Source organism: Arachis stenosperma, chromosome 2, assembly GCF_014773155.1.
Source record: "Arachis stenosperma cultivar V10309 chromosome 2, arast.V10309.gnm1.PFL2, whole genome shotgun sequence".
Taxonomy (NCBI): Eukaryota; Viridiplantae; Streptophyta; class Magnoliopsida; order Fabales; family Fabaceae; genus Arachis; species Arachis stenosperma.
In genome coordinates, this window is record NC_080378.1 from 3,588,414 (window position 1) to 3,606,209 (window position 17,796).

At 32.1% G+C, this 17,796-nt stretch overlaps 2 protein-coding genes across 7 annotated transcripts; one reads left to right on the top strand and one right to left on the bottom strand.

Annotated features, from left to right (window-relative positions):
• The first annotated feature begins 1,240 nt into the window (after window positions 1–1,240).
• On the top strand, window positions 1,241–5,331 carry LOC130963717 (pentatricopeptide repeat-containing protein At5g18950). Of its 2 annotated transcripts, none has more exons than XM_057889822.1 (2): window positions 1,241–1,742; window positions 3,190–5,331. In XM_057889822.1, the coding sequence occupies exon 2, from the start codon at window positions 3,346–3,348 to the stop codon at window positions 5,149–5,151; it is 1,806 nt and encodes a 601-aa protein (XP_057745805.1). In that variant the 5' UTR covers window positions 1,241–1,742; window positions 3,190–3,345; the 3' UTR covers window positions 5,152–5,331. The 2 variants fall into 2 exon arrangements, with proteins under 2 accessions (XP_057745805.1, XP_057745804.1); XM_057889821.1 differs by having other exon boundaries at window positions 3,225–5,331.
• A 5,309-nt stretch (window positions 5,332–10,640) lies between these two features.
• LOC130961770 (pentatricopeptide repeat-containing protein At5g18950-like) lies at window positions 10,641–16,380 on the bottom strand. Of its 5 annotated transcripts, none has more exons than XM_057887773.1 (2): window positions 13,210–16,380; window positions 10,641–10,719 (listed from the first exon to the last, which is right to left on the bottom strand). In XM_057887773.1, exons 1-2 carry the CDS (start codon window positions 14,367–14,369, stop codon window positions 10,662–10,664), a joined length of 1,218 nt encoding a protein of 405 aa, XP_057743756.1. In that variant the 5' UTR covers window positions 14,370–16,380; the 3' UTR covers window positions 10,641–10,661. The 5 variants fall into 5 exon arrangements, with proteins under 5 accessions (XP_057743756.1, XP_057743755.1, XP_057743752.1 ...); XM_057887772.1 differs by lacking the exon at window positions 10,641–10,719 and adding an exon at window positions 11,644–11,772; XM_057887769.1 differs by lacking the exon at window positions 10,641–10,719 and having other exon boundaries at window positions 12,876–14,981; window positions 15,414–16,378.
• Between the last annotated feature and the right edge of the window lie 1,416 nt (window positions 16,381–17,796).

Here is a 17,796-nt window from a genome sequence, read left to right on the forward strand (position 1 = left end):
GAATTTATATTAAATACATGTTTTTTTAATACAAACATATTTTTTTAAATAGTACATCTTTTGATTATATTAAATATAAAAATATGGTTTTAACCTTGAATTTCTTGTAAAATAATCTCTAATAATTTTATTAATTATTATTATTATTATTATTATTGTTATTATTATTATTATTGAGTGACTATATATATATATATATAAGAATCTAATGAATAAATTTATCATTATTTTTATCTGAAAAATATAAAAAATTATTGTACAATATTATTATTTAATTAATAATAATAATAATAATAATAATAATAATAATCAATAAAATTATTAGAGATTATTTTACAAAAAATTCAAGGTTAAAACTATTTGATATTTTTGTATTTAATATAATAAAAAATGTACTATTTTAAAAAATATGTTTGTATTAAAAAAATATATATTTAATATAAATTTAAATTAAAATATTTTTTTTAATACATATTTTTTAATACAAACATTTTTTTTTACATAGGACATCTTTTGATTATATTTAATACAAAAATATCAAATAATTTTAACATTGAATTTCTTGTAAAATAATCTCTATTATTATTATTATTATTATTATTATTATTATTATTATTGAGTTACTATATATATATATAATGAATAAATTTATCATTATTTTTGTCTAGAAAAATACAAAAAATATAGTACAATATTATTTTGTAATTAATAATAATTATTTTATTTTATTTTATTTTTAGACAGGGACTATTATGTCTAACAGAGAGAAACGTTGGGATTGATTTGTATATTAGTTTTTCTTGGGAACTACAATGTCTGGTTTTAAAATCTTTGGGACTAATCTGGGTAATTACTCTGCCGAAAAATAAACTGGGGAATAATTTATCTGCCGGAGTAAAATCTTAGGGATTAATCTGTATATTAATTTTCTTTGAAGACTAAAATGTCCAATTCTAAAATTCTTGGAGACTAATTTGAATAATTACTCTTTATTATATATTGCAAAGTTCTAAAAATCGGACCAAATCGGTCAATTCGACCAGATTAATCGAAATTCAAAAACCAATCATTTAGCCAGTCCGATTGATTTTTAGAACCGTTTAACAAAAAACTGATTTAAAAATCGGCTGAATCGTGGTTAACCGACGAACTGAGCGAACTGGCCGGATTTTTTCAAGTATCGGTTCGCTGATCCAACAATCAAAACAGTGCCGTTTTGATTCCAGAGAAACACAAGTCCAGTGCTGAATTACACCCCCTCCCCTTTCTCTCTCACAAACACAGCCTCACCAACCCTAGATTCTCCTAAACCCTATCAGAGCCACCGTCACCATCTCCCCTTTCTTTCATTCTGCTCTTCTCCTCGCGTCGCCAGAAGCTAAGGTCGGTTCGGGGTTGTTGTTGGCGTCGCCGTTTCCCTGTTCGAGCTCTCTCTGTCACGGCTTTTCTGCTCCTTCACCGTTGGTCGTCACCGCTTCTCCGTTCCTCGCCGTGAGTCGTCGCTGCTTTTCCCCTCCTTGTCGTGCGTCGTTTCTGCTTCTCCCATCCTCGCCATTTTTGGCTGTGGCCCCTTCTCTGCTCCCCGCCAATCTTGTCGTCGCTGCTTCTCTGCTCCGCACCGTGTCTCACCGTCGTTGCCTCTCTGTTTCACGTTACTGAAGTTCCCAATTTGAATTTCTCTGTCTCTCTGCTCTCTGGCTTTATGCTATCTTTTCCTCCCCTTTGCTGCCAATCCAGATAACGTAAAAACCTCCCCTTTATCCTCTTCAATAATGTTCAATTTGTTGTAATTGTATTATATTGTTTTCTACTTCGTTTTGTTCTGAATATACATATGATGTATTATTGATGATTGAGAGATTAATTTTTTAAAATTTTATTTGAATTCAGTCAGTTGATGTTGAATTAATTCTGCTGAGATTGAGTTATAAATTAATTTTTTTTAAGTTTAATTTATTAATTATGCTGAGAATGATTTTTGCTGAGATTGATATGAATTAATTCTGCTGAGATTGAGTTATAAATCCAATCTGTTTTACTTGTTATTTTGCTGTCATTGATTCAAAAGAGAAACATGGCTACAATTCTGCATTGGATTTACTATATGGCTTCAAAATAAGGGTTGGGTGAAGTTCAGACAAGGAGATGGTTTACTCATAGGAAAAGAGAATGAAATTAAGAAGCAAAAAACAAAAAGATTACCTAATTTATGAAAATGGAAAACTCAGGAATGGAAACCTAATTTATAAAGGATATTTATGCTTCTTTATTGTGTTTTTGTTTTGTTTAGTTAATTTAATTGTTCAGTTTTTCTTGTGTTTTGGGATTCTTACTGTGCTGTGGAATTGCTTCTTCCAGCTCAAATTGTAGATTATACTGATTTCTTTTCCACCTTGCACCATACTAAAATTTGTGGCCTCAAATTTTGGTTGCCTATCTTCTGTTGTTATATCTGGAAATGATATTGTTTGACCAGGCTTAGAAGTCCTATTGGTAATGTGTTATATATACATGAAGATTGAGAAACTGATATTGTTTAATTCATACAATGCTTTAATTGTTCTGCACCCTATCTCACAATATATGTCACTTTGAATTTTTAATAATTTTATGTTATATTTAATTAAACCGGTTTAACCACGGTTCAACCTCAGTGGAACCATTGAACCATTGAACTAGTTACTTGACCGGTCCGGTTTTTGCAACCTTGATATATTGATCTGTTTTTATGCTAGTGTTGTGAGTTGTGACTAAGGTTATGTGATTGTGCTTTATTATATATTAATCTGTAATTGCAGTAGTTGCTGTCAATTGGATTTTTTTTAGTTATTGTATATTGATCTGTTTTGACTTTTGATGCTGGCGTTGTGAGTTGCGACTAAAGATATGTGATTGATGCTTTATTGGATATTGATCTACTTGATCTGTTTTGATGCTTTATTGATGCTTGGTTATGTTTATTTGGTGAATTTGATACTGAATTTGCTGAATTAATTGCATGCCTTATGAGTAGAAAATTGTTTAAATTGATTAGATTTTATAATTTATTACATATGCAATCCGCAATCAAAAACTATGTTTTTGATCAAATTGTGTATTGTGTGGTTACTTAGATTGTTGGTGAAACCTGCCTGTAAAATTAAGATAGGAAATGATTAAATATTTAACCATTATCACAGCTTTCTAAAGTTTGTATGACAGTATAAATCATCCCGCTGTTGCAGGGATAGGAGCCTTGATGTTATCACACTTCCCATGCTTCTATTTCATTGAAGGTGGAGAAAATATAAGATCATTATTCGGTGATGATGTTTTAGCTTCTTCCATATACAAAAACCCATCACAATGATCAGGGCAATAACACGTTCACATTCTCTTATTACACCCCTCCACCGTAGCGCTCCCCAGACCTGTCAAACCCAATTCCGAAGCCTCACATTGGAGACCAAAGATGGGGATCATGCTGGCAACATCAACTCAAATGCCAAAGATCGTAACTTTGTTGATTTCGTCATCGAAATTTGCAGAGTCACTCGGACAACACCGCGTTGGGAGACTACCCTTCTTTCCCAATACCCATCTTTCAATTTCAAAGACCCTTCTTTCTTCCTACATTACCTGACCCACCAGCACAATGCGTTCCTCTCCCTTCGATTCTTTCACTGGCTTTGCTCTAGTTGTGGCTTCTCACCGGACCAATCTTCATGCAGCGCCCTCTTTGATGAACTTGTGAATGCTGGAGCATCTAAAGCTGCAAAGGCGTTGCTTGATTGGCCCGATTTTAACCCTGGGCCTCATTCATTGGAGGGTTACATAAGGAGCCTTAGCAGTGGTGGAATGGTTGAAGATGCACTCCATGTGTTTGATGAATTGCAAAAGGTTGGATTTTGTCCGTCAGCGGAAACTTGGAAGAAATCTCTATTGGGTTGTTTGAAGGTTGGGAGGACCGATCTGGTTTGGACATTGTATGGGCGTATGTTGGAATCTGGTGTTGCGGCTAACATTGATGTTGAGACTGTTGGATATCTGGTAAAGGCGCTATGTGTTGAAGGCAAGGTTTCGAAGGGATATGAACTTCTTAGGCAGGTTCTAGGGAATGGCTTGAGTCCTGACAATACTGTTTTTAACACACTTATTAGAGGGTTCTGTAAAAATGGAGAGTATGATAGGGTATCTGAGATCCTTCATATCATGATTGCCAAGAAGGGTAATCCAGATATCTTTACTTACCAAGAAGTCATCAATGGACTCTTGAAAGAGAACAATTCTGAGGGATTGCGGGTTTTCAATGATATCAAGGATAGAGCGTATTTCCCTGATAGAGTCATGTACACAACAGTGATCGAAGGCCTCTGCAAGAAGGGACAGCTTGGTGTCGCAAGGAAGTTGTGGTTTGAGATGATTCAAAAAGGGCTACTTCCTAATGAGTATACCTATAATGTAATGTTACATGGGTATTGTAAGGCTGGTGAACTTGTTGAGGCAAAGAAGCTCTTTAATGATATGCGTTCTAGAGGTTATGTAGGAAACACATTCAACTACACCACAATGATTTCGGGTTTGTGTTCACATGGTGAGGCACATAAAGCATGGGTCTTGTTTCAAAAAATGCCTCAAAGGGGTGTGGTTCGTGATTTGATCACTTACAATTCTTTGATTAATGGACTTTGCAATGAGGGGGATCTTGTTAAGGCAACAAAACTTTTTAATGAACTTCAGACACAGGGTTTACAGCCATCGGCTTTCACTTTTACTCCTCTTATAAAAGGACTTTGTAGATTTGGAGAAACGCAGGAGGCAATCAGGTTATGGAATGATATGCGCGATCGGCATTTAATACCACCCTCTATTACACACGACCATATTATTAAGGGGTTATGTAAAGAAGGCAATTCTGCAGAGGGAATGAAATGGCTGCGAAGAATGGTGAGATGGGAGCTAAAACCAGTGCGGAAGACTTTGGAGATCCTGATTTGCACTCTATCACAAGAGAAAAGGTTAGATGATGTTTTGATTGTCTTAGATTCAATGTTTAGATTGGGATATACACTTGAACATAGCACAATTCATTTTTTAGTGACGATATTTAACTGGAAAAATGATTGCTTTACTAGTTTATGTTTGGAGAAGATATTAGGAAATAAAAGATAAGTTGATGTTGTGTATATCTGACTTTGTAACATCTTTTTCCAATAGAATGAAGAAATTGAGTATCTCTTGTAAGCTTTTGAGACCAAAAACCTTGTTGACGCTTTCCATTGTTTCAATGTGTTCTTCTTGTCCAGTGAAATAAATACCTCTAAATGAAGCAAACGAAATTATTACTATCGATTTGAGTTGAGTTGTTAGTGATTATAGCAAGCATACATCCTATTTTATTCTATCTTATAACATTCTACTAAAAGAAAGATATTCTCAAAGTGATTTTATTATGGGATTTACTTAGATGTGCCTAGCCATGCTAATACTTGGATAATCCATGTCTAAGGGCCACCTTAATGCGCTGATTTTATCATATTAATTTTACATATAATTGTTTGTATTTGTGATATTCTCCTACTTTTTAATAATGTAAATTCAGTGATTTTCGCATCTGAACATTCTGTGCGAATTACTAAACAATTTTAAAGTTATTTGTCTCAATTTGAGTATCGATTCATGTTTGTTTTAAATCGACACCAGTAACATGTTTGTTCAAGAAACATTTGGTGTTCATTGAACAGAGAAGCAAAAACTTCTTGAAATTAAGTAATCATACATTTGAATATAAATATAAATATTTAATTTATTTTATATTTTAATATATATTTTATATAAATAACTAATTTAGTAGCTAATTTTTATGTACAGTAGCAAAGTTGAAAAAAGATTAATTCAAATAATTAGGAAAATTAATAATAGTAACGATAATAAAAATAATGACGGAAGGAAATAATATAAATAACGAAAGCAAGAATAATAATATGATAGTAACATGAATGAGTGCCATGCAATATTATTCTTATAATCATCTGAATGTTTTTTCTCAATATAGTTGAGCTATTTTTTTTAAGATAATAATCTTTCTCATTGAAAACTACAATAGAATTTATTATGATGTGTACAAAATCAAAGTACACAAAAAGAGACTACATCAAAAGCTCCTTTGAATACTAGCATAAATTAAAATAAAATATAGCCGCAACATAGATAATTAGATATATAGGTATTTTAGGCATGAATTTCTTACTCCCACTTTTGTAAGAAAGAATTATTAGCCAATACTAAAATATTTAAAAAATCAGTAATTTGATATTGACTCATATAGTTATTCTTTTTACACATTTTTTTTTTCTTTTATTTCCAAATTTAAAAAAAAAAACTTTTTGCTCTAAATTTTTGCCTGTCTCACTAGTGATGGTTGTTCTATGTTCCCTCCATCTAATCCTCTTCTTGCACCGTATTTATTCTCTAATCCTCGATGCCGCAACACGCTTCTGCTGCCAAGGATTAGAGAACAACCTCATTTAATATTTATCCATTTATACTCCTAACTTATGTATAAAAATATGATTATTACTTACTAAATGTATATTTAAATTATTTTTTTTATTATAAAACAAAGAGAATGTATATTTGATTGTTAAAAAAATACTAATATTAAAATAGTATTTATTATAAGTTTCAAAAATACCCCTAAATTTTAATTTGTTTCAATTTTATCCTTAATGTTTTTGATTTGCTTCAATTTTATCCTTATCTTCAATTTTTTTGGTCAAACTATGGTCAACATTAATTTTTTTCAATAATACCCCCAAACCCTATTCTCTTTCATCATCATCAAGAACAACAACTACCCAACACTCCCGCCGCTATTTGCGCCCCAACTCCGGCCACTGCAAGTGATGTATATCAAATCCTCCTTCTCTCTTCCATGGAGAAGACTCCACTACAAGACCCATCATTCCACCACCGATCTCTGACCATGACTCCAACCAACAAGAACTATGAAGTACTTGAAATCAAATCCATCAACATTTAAGAAGAAGCAAAATAAAAAATGGGCAACGACAACATCAACAACAACAAAACACAACAACAGCTCCATGCAACAACGGATCAAAACTCCATAACAAACAAGAGGTACATGTCCCTTCTGATTCTCAATTACCTTCTCCTCTTTGTGGGTACCGTATCTTCAAACATGCTCTCAAAGATTTCAACAAAAAGATCCTACCTTTATCAATCTTCGTCGGAATCATGTTGGGAATCAACAACCTTCTCTTCTCATGGGGCGTTTCGTATCTTTCAGTTTGCAAGTGTTGAAGGTAAGGTTCCATGAAAGTTGTTGGAGTCAAGCCAAAGATGCTCGAACTTCTTTAGAGTTCCGATGGTGACCGAAATCCCACCGAAAAAGCCATTATAGAACAAGTTGATGAGTTGGCGTAGTTGAGATTTGGAGAAGTTCATTGGAATGTCGCCGGAGAATGTTGCTGGAGAGGAGGTTGTGAGCAAGGTTGAGTAGCTGGAGGTTGGCGAGGTTGAGTCCTAGAGGTTGGTGAGGTTGAGGAGTAGCGGAGAAAGGTGGCTGGAGAGGGAGTTGTTCTGGAGGTAGAGTACACGACGGAGGAGACTGTCAGAGAGGGAGTGAGGGATGGGGCTGTTGCCGAGTGAAACAAATTAAAACTCAGGGGTATTTTTGAAACTTTTAGTAAACTTCAGGGACAAAAAATATATTTTACCCGATAAAAAAAATGGAGAGGGATGAGTATATCTGACAATATACAACTGAGAAACTTTAATCTTTGAAACAGTTAAACTTTTTAATTTGGGAGAAAAGAGAAAGAAAACAACTAATAGATATTTGAAACTGAACATTCAAAATACACAGTATACCCTAAATTAGTCTATATCTACAAACCTCCAATATCTAATCCAAGATCTTCATAACCGCCACTATCATATCGAAGAATAGAAAAATAGATTTGGAACCCTATACTATAACCTAATAGCAGGAAGAAATATAACAAAAAAATGTAAAAAAGCACGTAAATCAAGACAACCCCTCTAAGCACATTATAAACAATTATTCACTTAAGTTAAAAAAAGTTAGTAAATCTACTTAAAAGAAATTGAAGCAACTGTAACAAAATTTTGAAAGGCCAAAAAATTATTTATTTTTTATTATCATCAAAATAATTTATAGATTAGAGAATCATTTAATGTCATTCATCTTTTAAAAACATATTTAATATTCACAAATCAATTACTTGAACATATAATTTTTTTTTTACATCCTAAACCTCATTCAAATAATTAGTATATTAAGTGAGCAATTTTTTCTATAAATTCTAAGCTATGAGAATTGGAAGAAAAACAGCAATAGATATAAACAATAAAGAGAATTGAAAGAAAAGAGAGAGAACATGAAGCTAACAAAAACATGAAGTCAGCGTAAGGAAAAAGGCAAGAATCAAAACAAAAAAGTCTATACATAGATATAGGGGATGGCTAGTTTAGGTAATGAGCACACCTTTTTGTTTAGATATCATTATTTTAGTAAGCTTCCTATATAATTAGATTTCTAATGAAAAATATATCATATTCCAACGAAGATACACACAAGATAAAAAAGTCAATTCTATGGTGCCTAAATTTTGCCTAACTTACCTTTTGTAGTAAGTTTTGATTTTTTAAAAATTATTTATTGTTATATCTTTTAAATTAAATATTATTTTTTAACATTTTTTAGTAAATAGACACTACCTTTTAAGCACCATAGTATTCACCAAATAAAAATGGGGAGGGAGGGATATATCTAACAGTATACAACTGAAAAACTTAAATTTTTAAAATAGTTAAACTTTTTAATTTGGGAGAAAAAAGAAAGAAAACAACTAATAGATATTTGAAACTGATCGAATATTCAAAATACACAATATAAACCTTAGATTAGTCTATACCTACTAACATCCAATATCTAATCCAAGATCTTCATAACCGCCACTATCAGATCAAAGAATGAGAAGGACAGACTTGAAACCATATCCTCTAACCTAATAGCAGGAGAGAAATATAACAAGAGATATAAAAAATAGCATGTAAATCAAGACAACTCCCTATAAATCCTAACCTAATAGTGTCAGATATATACTTCAAATAAATGTATCAAAAATTGCGCAGGAGATAGAGAAGATGAAAAAAGACAAGATAAAAAAGAGAAGAGGAATATAAAAGGAAGAAAGAGAAATGGAAGACCAAAAGAAAGGAAGAGTCTACAACGAGCACATGTAGTATTAGTTTAAATATTATAATTTTAACAGGCGTATACAACATATTTTTAATATTTAATATAGGATAGAGCATATTCAGAATGAAAAATATGTCAAGGTGATCTCTTTTAAAAAAATAGACATAGTCAATCTATTTAGAATATTATTACTATAGTACAGACTAATTTGTCAACTATTCTCTTCTATCTTTATAGCAGATTATCCTAATTAGCACATTATAAACAATTATTCGGTAAAGATCAATTAAAAAAATATTAATAAATCCACCTAAAAGAATTTGAAGCAACAGTAATAAAATCATCGAAGGCCAAAAAATCATGTTTACAGTTATAATTAAAATAGTATATAGGTTAAAGAATCATTTAATGCCATTCATATTTTAAAAATCTATTTAATATTCAAAAATCAATTACTTGTCATATAATTTATTTTTTCACATCCTAACCTCATTCAAATAATTAGTATATTAAGTGAGCAATCTTCTCTATAAATCCTAAACTAGCGGTAATAGATATAAGTAATAAAGAGAATAGAAAGAGAAGACAAAGACGGAAAAGAGGAAGAGAAAGAACATGAAAATAACAAAAACAACATGAAATCAATGTAAGAGAAAAGAGAATCAAAATAAAAAAGCCTATGTATAGATTTAGGGGATGTCAGGCTCATATAATGAGCACACATTTTTGTTTAAATATCATGATTTTAATAGACTTCCTATATAATTAGATTTTCAATGAATAAATATATCATATTCCAATGAAGATACAACATAGGCTAATTATTTATTTAACTAAATACCCAAAAAGAGATAAGGCATGATAAACTTGGAAAATTATGCTAAAAAGAAAACAATAAAATATACAATCAAGAAATTAAGAGATAAATAAAAGAGAGTAACAAATAAGGATAAACTACTTACTAATTTTATTCCAATAAAAAGGAGAACAAAAAATGTATTTATAAAGTAACTAATCAAAAATATAAAAAATAAAAAAACACGAAAAAAGGTATAATAAAAAATTCTCCCAAACATAAAAATGTTTATGAAATTAAATGCATAAAAATGTATCACTTGTAAAAATATTTCAAAAAATTTCTAAAAATAAATATTAAAAAAACACAAAAAAAAAACACAATCAATGTTAATTAGAATTAAAAAAATAAAAAAGGCAATAAAACTATATTTGACTCTCTGTTGTAATTATGTGTATCATTATGAATTTCAGCGATACATCTGATTCATGATATACTTAACATTTTATTCTTTGCTTGAAATTATGCAAAATTAATCAGTACATGGGTTTTGTTCCTGGTAAGATGGAGTAATATTGAATCTTTAGTGCTGCATCTGATTGATTTTCTAATTCTGACTTTCAGGAGGAGAATCTATCAGATCCATGGTACTCTGCATATCACTACTCTCATCCTCCTCTTGTTGAACGGTTGGCTGCGATTGACAAATCAGATAAGAAGGAAAAATAGGGAAAACAAACTATAGGTGAAGAGATTCAAAGCTTCATTGTACTCTAACTTGCTATGATGAGTGCTACAATTTGTTTGTGTAGTATATAGGTTTCAATAGCAATGCTTTGATGCAGAGTTCAAAGTTGAAACTAAATGATTAAGGCTCAGATTAGAGTGAGAGGAAAATAGAAATGCCTTGGCTGTGAAATGAAACTAAATTGAAGGCCCTTTTGATGTCTTAGCATGCTATTTTTTTAATGACTAACACCATGCCTTAAAAAGGAGTATTTGATTTCTATAGTTCTGAATTTTGAGTAGTCTATAAGATTCTCTACTTTTCAGTTTCTGATGAAATTATTTAATGAAAGTAGATTACCTTTACATTTCATTTTTAAATCTCAATTGATTGATTGAATATTCTTGCTCCTTTAAGTGGATGATAGTAAAGCATTGACAAAAAAGAAACCTTATCTTAAACCTCAAGTCTTCACTAGACAACATAGGAGCTTCAAAAATATGCATTATTCGCTACTTTAATCTTTATGTTTGACATATAATGCTCAAACTAAAGCTTAGTGAGTTATAAAGAATTCAAAAGAGAAATTTCAATGGCAAGCAAGGGATAAAGTGATGCTCCTTTCTCATTCAAAGCAATGGTTTGAACTTCACCTATATGATCCCTTATGTGTCCTTAATTGGCTTCCAACATCTTAAAGAAATTGATTGGATGGAATACCTAGAATAATAAAATGGGTCATTTTTTCTTTTCTTTTATTTTTTCTTTCCTTCTAATAAATACTATTTTGATATTAGTATTTTTTTAACAATCAAATATACATTCTCTTTGTTTTATAATAAAAAATAATTTAAATATACATTTAGTAAGTAATAATCATATTTTTATACATAAGTCAGAATATAAATGGATAAATATTAAATAAGGTTGTTCTCTACTCCTTGGCTACGGAAACGTGTTGCGGCGTCGAGGATCAGAGAACAAACACGGTGCAGGAAGAGGATCAGAGAACAAATGAGACTGCAGATGGAGAGGAACATAGTGAGATTGTAGATGGAGAGAAACATAGAACAACCATCAATGAGTGGAAGAGGCAAAAATCTAGTAGAGAAAAAATTTTTTTTTTTTCTTTTTGAATTTGGAAATAAAAAGAAAAAAGAAAAATATGTAAAAAGAATATCTAGAGAGGTCAATATCTAATTATTGATTTTTTTAAAAATAAAAAAAAAGAAATTTTTTTATAAATATTTTAGTATTGGCTAATAATTCTTTCTTACAAAAGTGGGAGTAAGAAATTCATGCCTAAAATACCTATATATATATATATATATATATATATATATATATATATATATATATATATCTAATTATCTATGTTGTGGCTATATTTTATTTTAATTTATGCTAGTATTCAAAGGAGCTTTTGATGTAGTCTCTTTTTGTGTACTTTGATTTTGTACACATCATAATCGATTCTATTGTAGTTTTCAATGAGCAAGATTATTATCTTAAAAAAATAGCTCAACTATATTGAGAAAAAACATTCAGATGATTATAAGAATAATATTGCATGGCACTCATTCATGTTACTATCATATCATTATTCTTGCTTTCGTTATTTATATTATTTCCTTCCGTCATTATTTTTATTATCGTTACTATTATTAATTTTCCCAATTATTTAAATTAATCTTTTTCCAACTTGGTTAATTTCAATAAGTTTTTGCTTCTCTGTTTAATGAACACCAAATGTTTCTTGAACAAACATGTTACTGGTGTCGATTTAAAACAAACAGGAATCGATACTCAAATTGAGACAAATAACTTTAAAATTGTTTAGTAATTCGCACAGAATGTTCAGATGCGAAAATCAGTGAATTTACATTATTAAAAAGTAGGAGAATATGACAAATACAAACAATTATATGTAAAACTAATATGATAAAATCAGCGCATTAACGTAGGCCTTAGACATGGATTATCCAAGTATTAGCATGGCTAGGCACATCTAAGGAAATCCCATAATAAAATCACTTTGAGAATATCTTTCTTTTAGTAGAATGTTATAAGATAGAATAAAATAGGATGTATGCTTGCTATAATCACTAATAACTCAACTCAAATCGATAGTAATAATTTCGTTTGCTTCATTTAGAGGTATTTATTTCACTGGACAAGAAGAACACATTGAAACAATGGAAAGCGTCAACAAGGTTTTTGGTCTCAAAAGCTTACAAGAGATACTCAATTTCTTCATTCTATTGGAAAAAGATGTTACAAAGTCAGATATACACAACATCAACTTATCTTTTATTTCCTAATATCTTCTCCAAACATAAACTAGTAAAGCAATCATTTTTCCAGTTAAATATCGTCACTAAAAAATGAATTGTGCTATGTTCAAGTGTATATCCCAATCTAAACATTGAATCTAAGACAATCAAAACATCATCTAACCTTTTCTCTTGTGATAGAGTGCAAATCAGGATCTCCAAAGTCTTCCGCACTGGTTTTAGCTCCCATCTCACCATTCTTCGCAGCCATTTCATTCCCTCTGCAGAATTGCCTTCTTTACATAACCCCTTAATAATATGGTCGTGTGTAATAGAGGGTGGTATTAAATGCCGATCGCGCATATCATTCCATAACCTGATTGCCTCCTGCGTTTCTCCAAATCTACAAAGTCCTTTTATAAGAGGAGTAAAAGTGAAAGCCGATGGCTGTAAACCCTGTGTCTGAAGTTCATTAAAAAGTTTTGTTGCCTTAACAAGATCCCCCTCATTGCAAAGTCCATTAATCAAAGAATTGTAAGTGATCAAATCACGAACCACACCCCTTTGAGGCATTTTTTGAAACAAGACCCATGCTTTATGTGCCTCACCATGTGAACACAAACCCGAAATCATTGTGGTGTAGTTGAATGTGTTTCCTACATAACCTCTAGAACGCATATCATTAAAGAGCTTCTTTGCCTCAACAAGTTCACCAGCCTTACAATACCCATGTAACATTACATTATAGGTATACTCATTAGGAAGTAGCCCTTTTTGAATCATCTCAAACCACAACTTCCTTGCGACACCAAGCTGTCCCTTCTTGCAGAGGCCTTCGATCACTGTTGTGTACATGACTCTATCAGGGAAATACGCTCTATCCTTGATATCATTGAAAACCCGCAATCCCTCAGAATTGTTCTCTTTCAAGAGTCCATTGATGACTTCTTGGTAAGTAAAGATATCTGGATTACCCTTCTTGGCAATCATGATATGAAGGATCTCAGATACCCTATCATACTCTCCATTCTTACAGAACCCTCTAATAAGTGTGTTAAAAACAGTATTGTCAGGACTCAAGCCATTCCCTAGAACCTGCCTAAGAAGTTCATATCCCTTCGAAACCTTGCCTTCAACACATAACGCCTTTACCAGATATCCAACAGTCTCAACATCAATGTTAGCCGCAACACCAGATTCCAACATACGCCCATACAATGTCCAAACTAGATCAATCCTCCCAACCTTCAAACAACCCAATAGAGATTTCTTCCAAGTTTCCACTGACGGACAAAATCCAACCTTTTGCAATTTATCAAACACATGGAGTGCATCTTCAACCATTCCACCACTACTAAGGCACCTTATGTAACCTCCAATGAATGAGGCCCAGGGTTAAAATCCGGGCAATCAAGCAAGGCCTTTGCAGCTTTAGATGCCCCAGCATTCACAAGTTCATCAAAGAGGGCGCTGCATGAAGATTGGTCCGGTGAGAAGCCACAACTAGAGCAAAGCCAGTGAAAGAATCGAAGGGAGAGGAACGCATTGTGCTGGTGGGTCAGGTAATGTAGGAAGAAAGAAGGGTCTTTGAAATCGAAAGATGGGTATTGGGAAAGAAGGGTAGTCTCCCAACGCGGTGTTGTCCGAGTGACTCTGCAAATTTCGATGACGAAATCAACAAAGTTACGATCTTTGGCATTTGAGTTGATGTTGCCAGCATGATCCCCATCTTTGGTCTCCAATGTGAGGTTTCGGAATTGGGTTTGACAGGTTTGGGGAGCGCTATGGCGGAGGGGTGTAATAAGAGAATGTGAACGTGTTATTGCCCTGATCATTGTGATGGGTTTTTGTATATGGAAGAAGCTAAAACATCATCACCGAATAATGATCTTATATTTTCTCCACCTTCAATGAAATAGAAGCATGGGAAGTGTGATAACATCAAGGCTCCTATGCCTGCAACAGCGGAATGATTTATACTGTCATACAAACTTTAGAAAGCTGTGATAATGGTTAAATATTTAATCATTTCCTATCTTAATTTTACAGGCAGGTTTCACCAACAATCTAAGTAACCACACAATACACAATTTGATCAAAAACATAGTTTTTGATTGCATATATAATAAATTATAAAATCTAATCGATTAAAACAATTTTCTACTCATAAGGCATGCAATTAAATTCAGCAAATTCAGTATCAAATTCACCAAATAAACATAACCAAGCATCAATAAAGCATCAAAACAGATCAAGTAGATCAATATCCAATAAAGCATCAATCACATACTTTTGTCGCAACTCACAACGTCAGCATCAAAAGTCAAAACAGATCAATATACAATAACTAGAAAAAAAATCCAATTAACAGCAACAACTGCCAATTACAGATTAATATACAATAAAGCACAAACACATGGAGTGCATCTTCAACCATTCCACCACTGGTAACCCTTCAATGAATGAGACCCGGGGTTAAATTCAGGACAATCAAGCAAGGCCTTTGCAGCTTTAGATGCCCCCAGCATCCACAAGTTCATCAAAGAGGACATTGCACGAAGATTGGTTCGGTGAGAAGCCACAAGTAGAACTAAGCCAGTGAAAGAATCGAAGGGAGAGATATGGGTATTGGGAAAGAAGGGTAGTCTCCCATCGCGGTGTTGTCCGAGCGCAAGATCAATTACTCTGCATTTGATATGCGTTCTAGAGGTTATGCAGAAATTTGCAGAGTTACTCGCACAAAGCTATGGGAGACTACCCTTCTTTCCCAATACCCATCTTTCAATTTCAAAGACCATTCTTTCTTCCTACATTACCTGACCCACCAGAATGGTTCCTCTCCCTTTAATTTTTGATCTGGCTTTATTCTTCTTGTGGCTTCTCACCGGACTAATATTCGTGCAGTGCCCTATTTGATCAACTTGTAGATACCGGGGTATTTAAAGCTGCAAAGATCTTACTTGATTTCCCTAATTTTAACCCTGCGCCTCATTCATGAGAGGGTTACATAAAGTGCCTTAGCAGTTCCGTCAGTGAAAACTTGGAAGATATCTCTATTGAGTTGTTTGAAGGTTGGAAGGACTGATCTGATTTGAACATTGTATGGACGTATATTGAAATCTGGTGTTGTGGCTAACATTGATGTTGAGAGTGTTGGATACCTAGTAAAGGCGTTATGTGTTGAAGGCAAGGTTTCGAAGGGATATAAACTTCTTAGCAAGGGTTCTAGGGAATGGCTTTAACACACTTGGGCTTTTTTACATCATTGGATTTTGTTTGATAAATTGCACAATTAGGATTGTAAATGACTTCATAAATGATCGTGAGACTTATAACTTCTAAGCTTCCTGGAACATTCAATGGTAAAATGCTAGTGATTATAGCAAGCATACATCCTATTTTATTCTACGAAAAAAAATTGCATAATGTACGAAGTGGATAATGTTACGTGGGACCTAAACATTTTTTTTCTGAAATTTTTTTTTGTTTAAATACGTGAGACAAACTATGATTTTGGTTTTTGATAGTAACACTTCGATTATCTTTTTTTTTCTCTTTAGGCTTAAGATATGCAATAAGTTTCAGAATGAGTACAAAGAAGGTTAAGATTGATTACGTAGTTGTAATTTAGAAACAAGGTTCAATTTATGAATGAATAATTAATTCAATTATTTCATTTTTTTTAATTGTTCTTCTTGTACTACTAAGTTTCCATGAAGGTATACATTTAAGAAAATAAAAATGAGAGTTAACTCTAATAAACTAGTGAATATAGTATTCTTTGTGAATCATGACAAATTTACAAAATGTAATTAAAAATAGCCGCCATTAATGGATTGCCCCCATGGATTTAGACAGCGTAATAAACCATGAAAGTTCGAAAAGGCATTTCTTAAAAAAAATATTATTTGTCTTATGTTGGTTGTTTTTTATTTCTTAAATAATAGGATTACTTAGTCTTACACACTCTTGTTTAACTTTTTTTTTAATCACTTTATCAGTTTATCTTATCTTTAAATCACTAAACAAAGTGAGGTCCATTTGGAGCTCTTTGCCACTAATTTTACTGCTGATCAACTATGAAATTTTTTTAATAAAATTTATTCATGTAATTTGATCAAGTTGCTCACTAATCACTAAGGTATTTTTTTGAGGTGCAAGTGGTTCAGTGCTAAAATCTCATGCATTATATCATATAATGTAGGCCACTAAAATCTAGTGCTTTTTCAAGAATGCCTTATATAGGAGGGGAAAAAATAGAAATGTTTCGGTGACTAAATTTCTTTTATATTTATTGTATAATTGGTATTTTATTTAGCCGATTCTACTTAGTAGGATAAAATTGTTATTGTATTGTATTATTGGATTTAGTATATCATGGGTACAAAAATATACGTAGAGAATATGAGATAATGAAATAAACACACAACGAATATAAAATATCAAAAACACAAGTAAAAAACGTTTAAAATAAAATAACTGAAAATATTGAAGAGTGTGGAAGAAAGTGGGGCAGGTCAAAAGAAATAACACTAAAAGTAATGGGATGCTACCAATTAAAGGCAGATATAGATAGCATCTAAGTAGGGCAGGTCATAAAAGATATGAAGCAGATGTCTGGTGTTTTCTTTAAAAAGTTGGAAGCCAATTAAGGACAAATAAGGGATCATATAGGTGAAGTTCAAACCACAGCTTTGAATGAGAAAGGAGCATCACTTTTTGAACTTCCTATGTTGTCTAGTGAAGACTTAAGGTTTAAGATAAGGTTTCT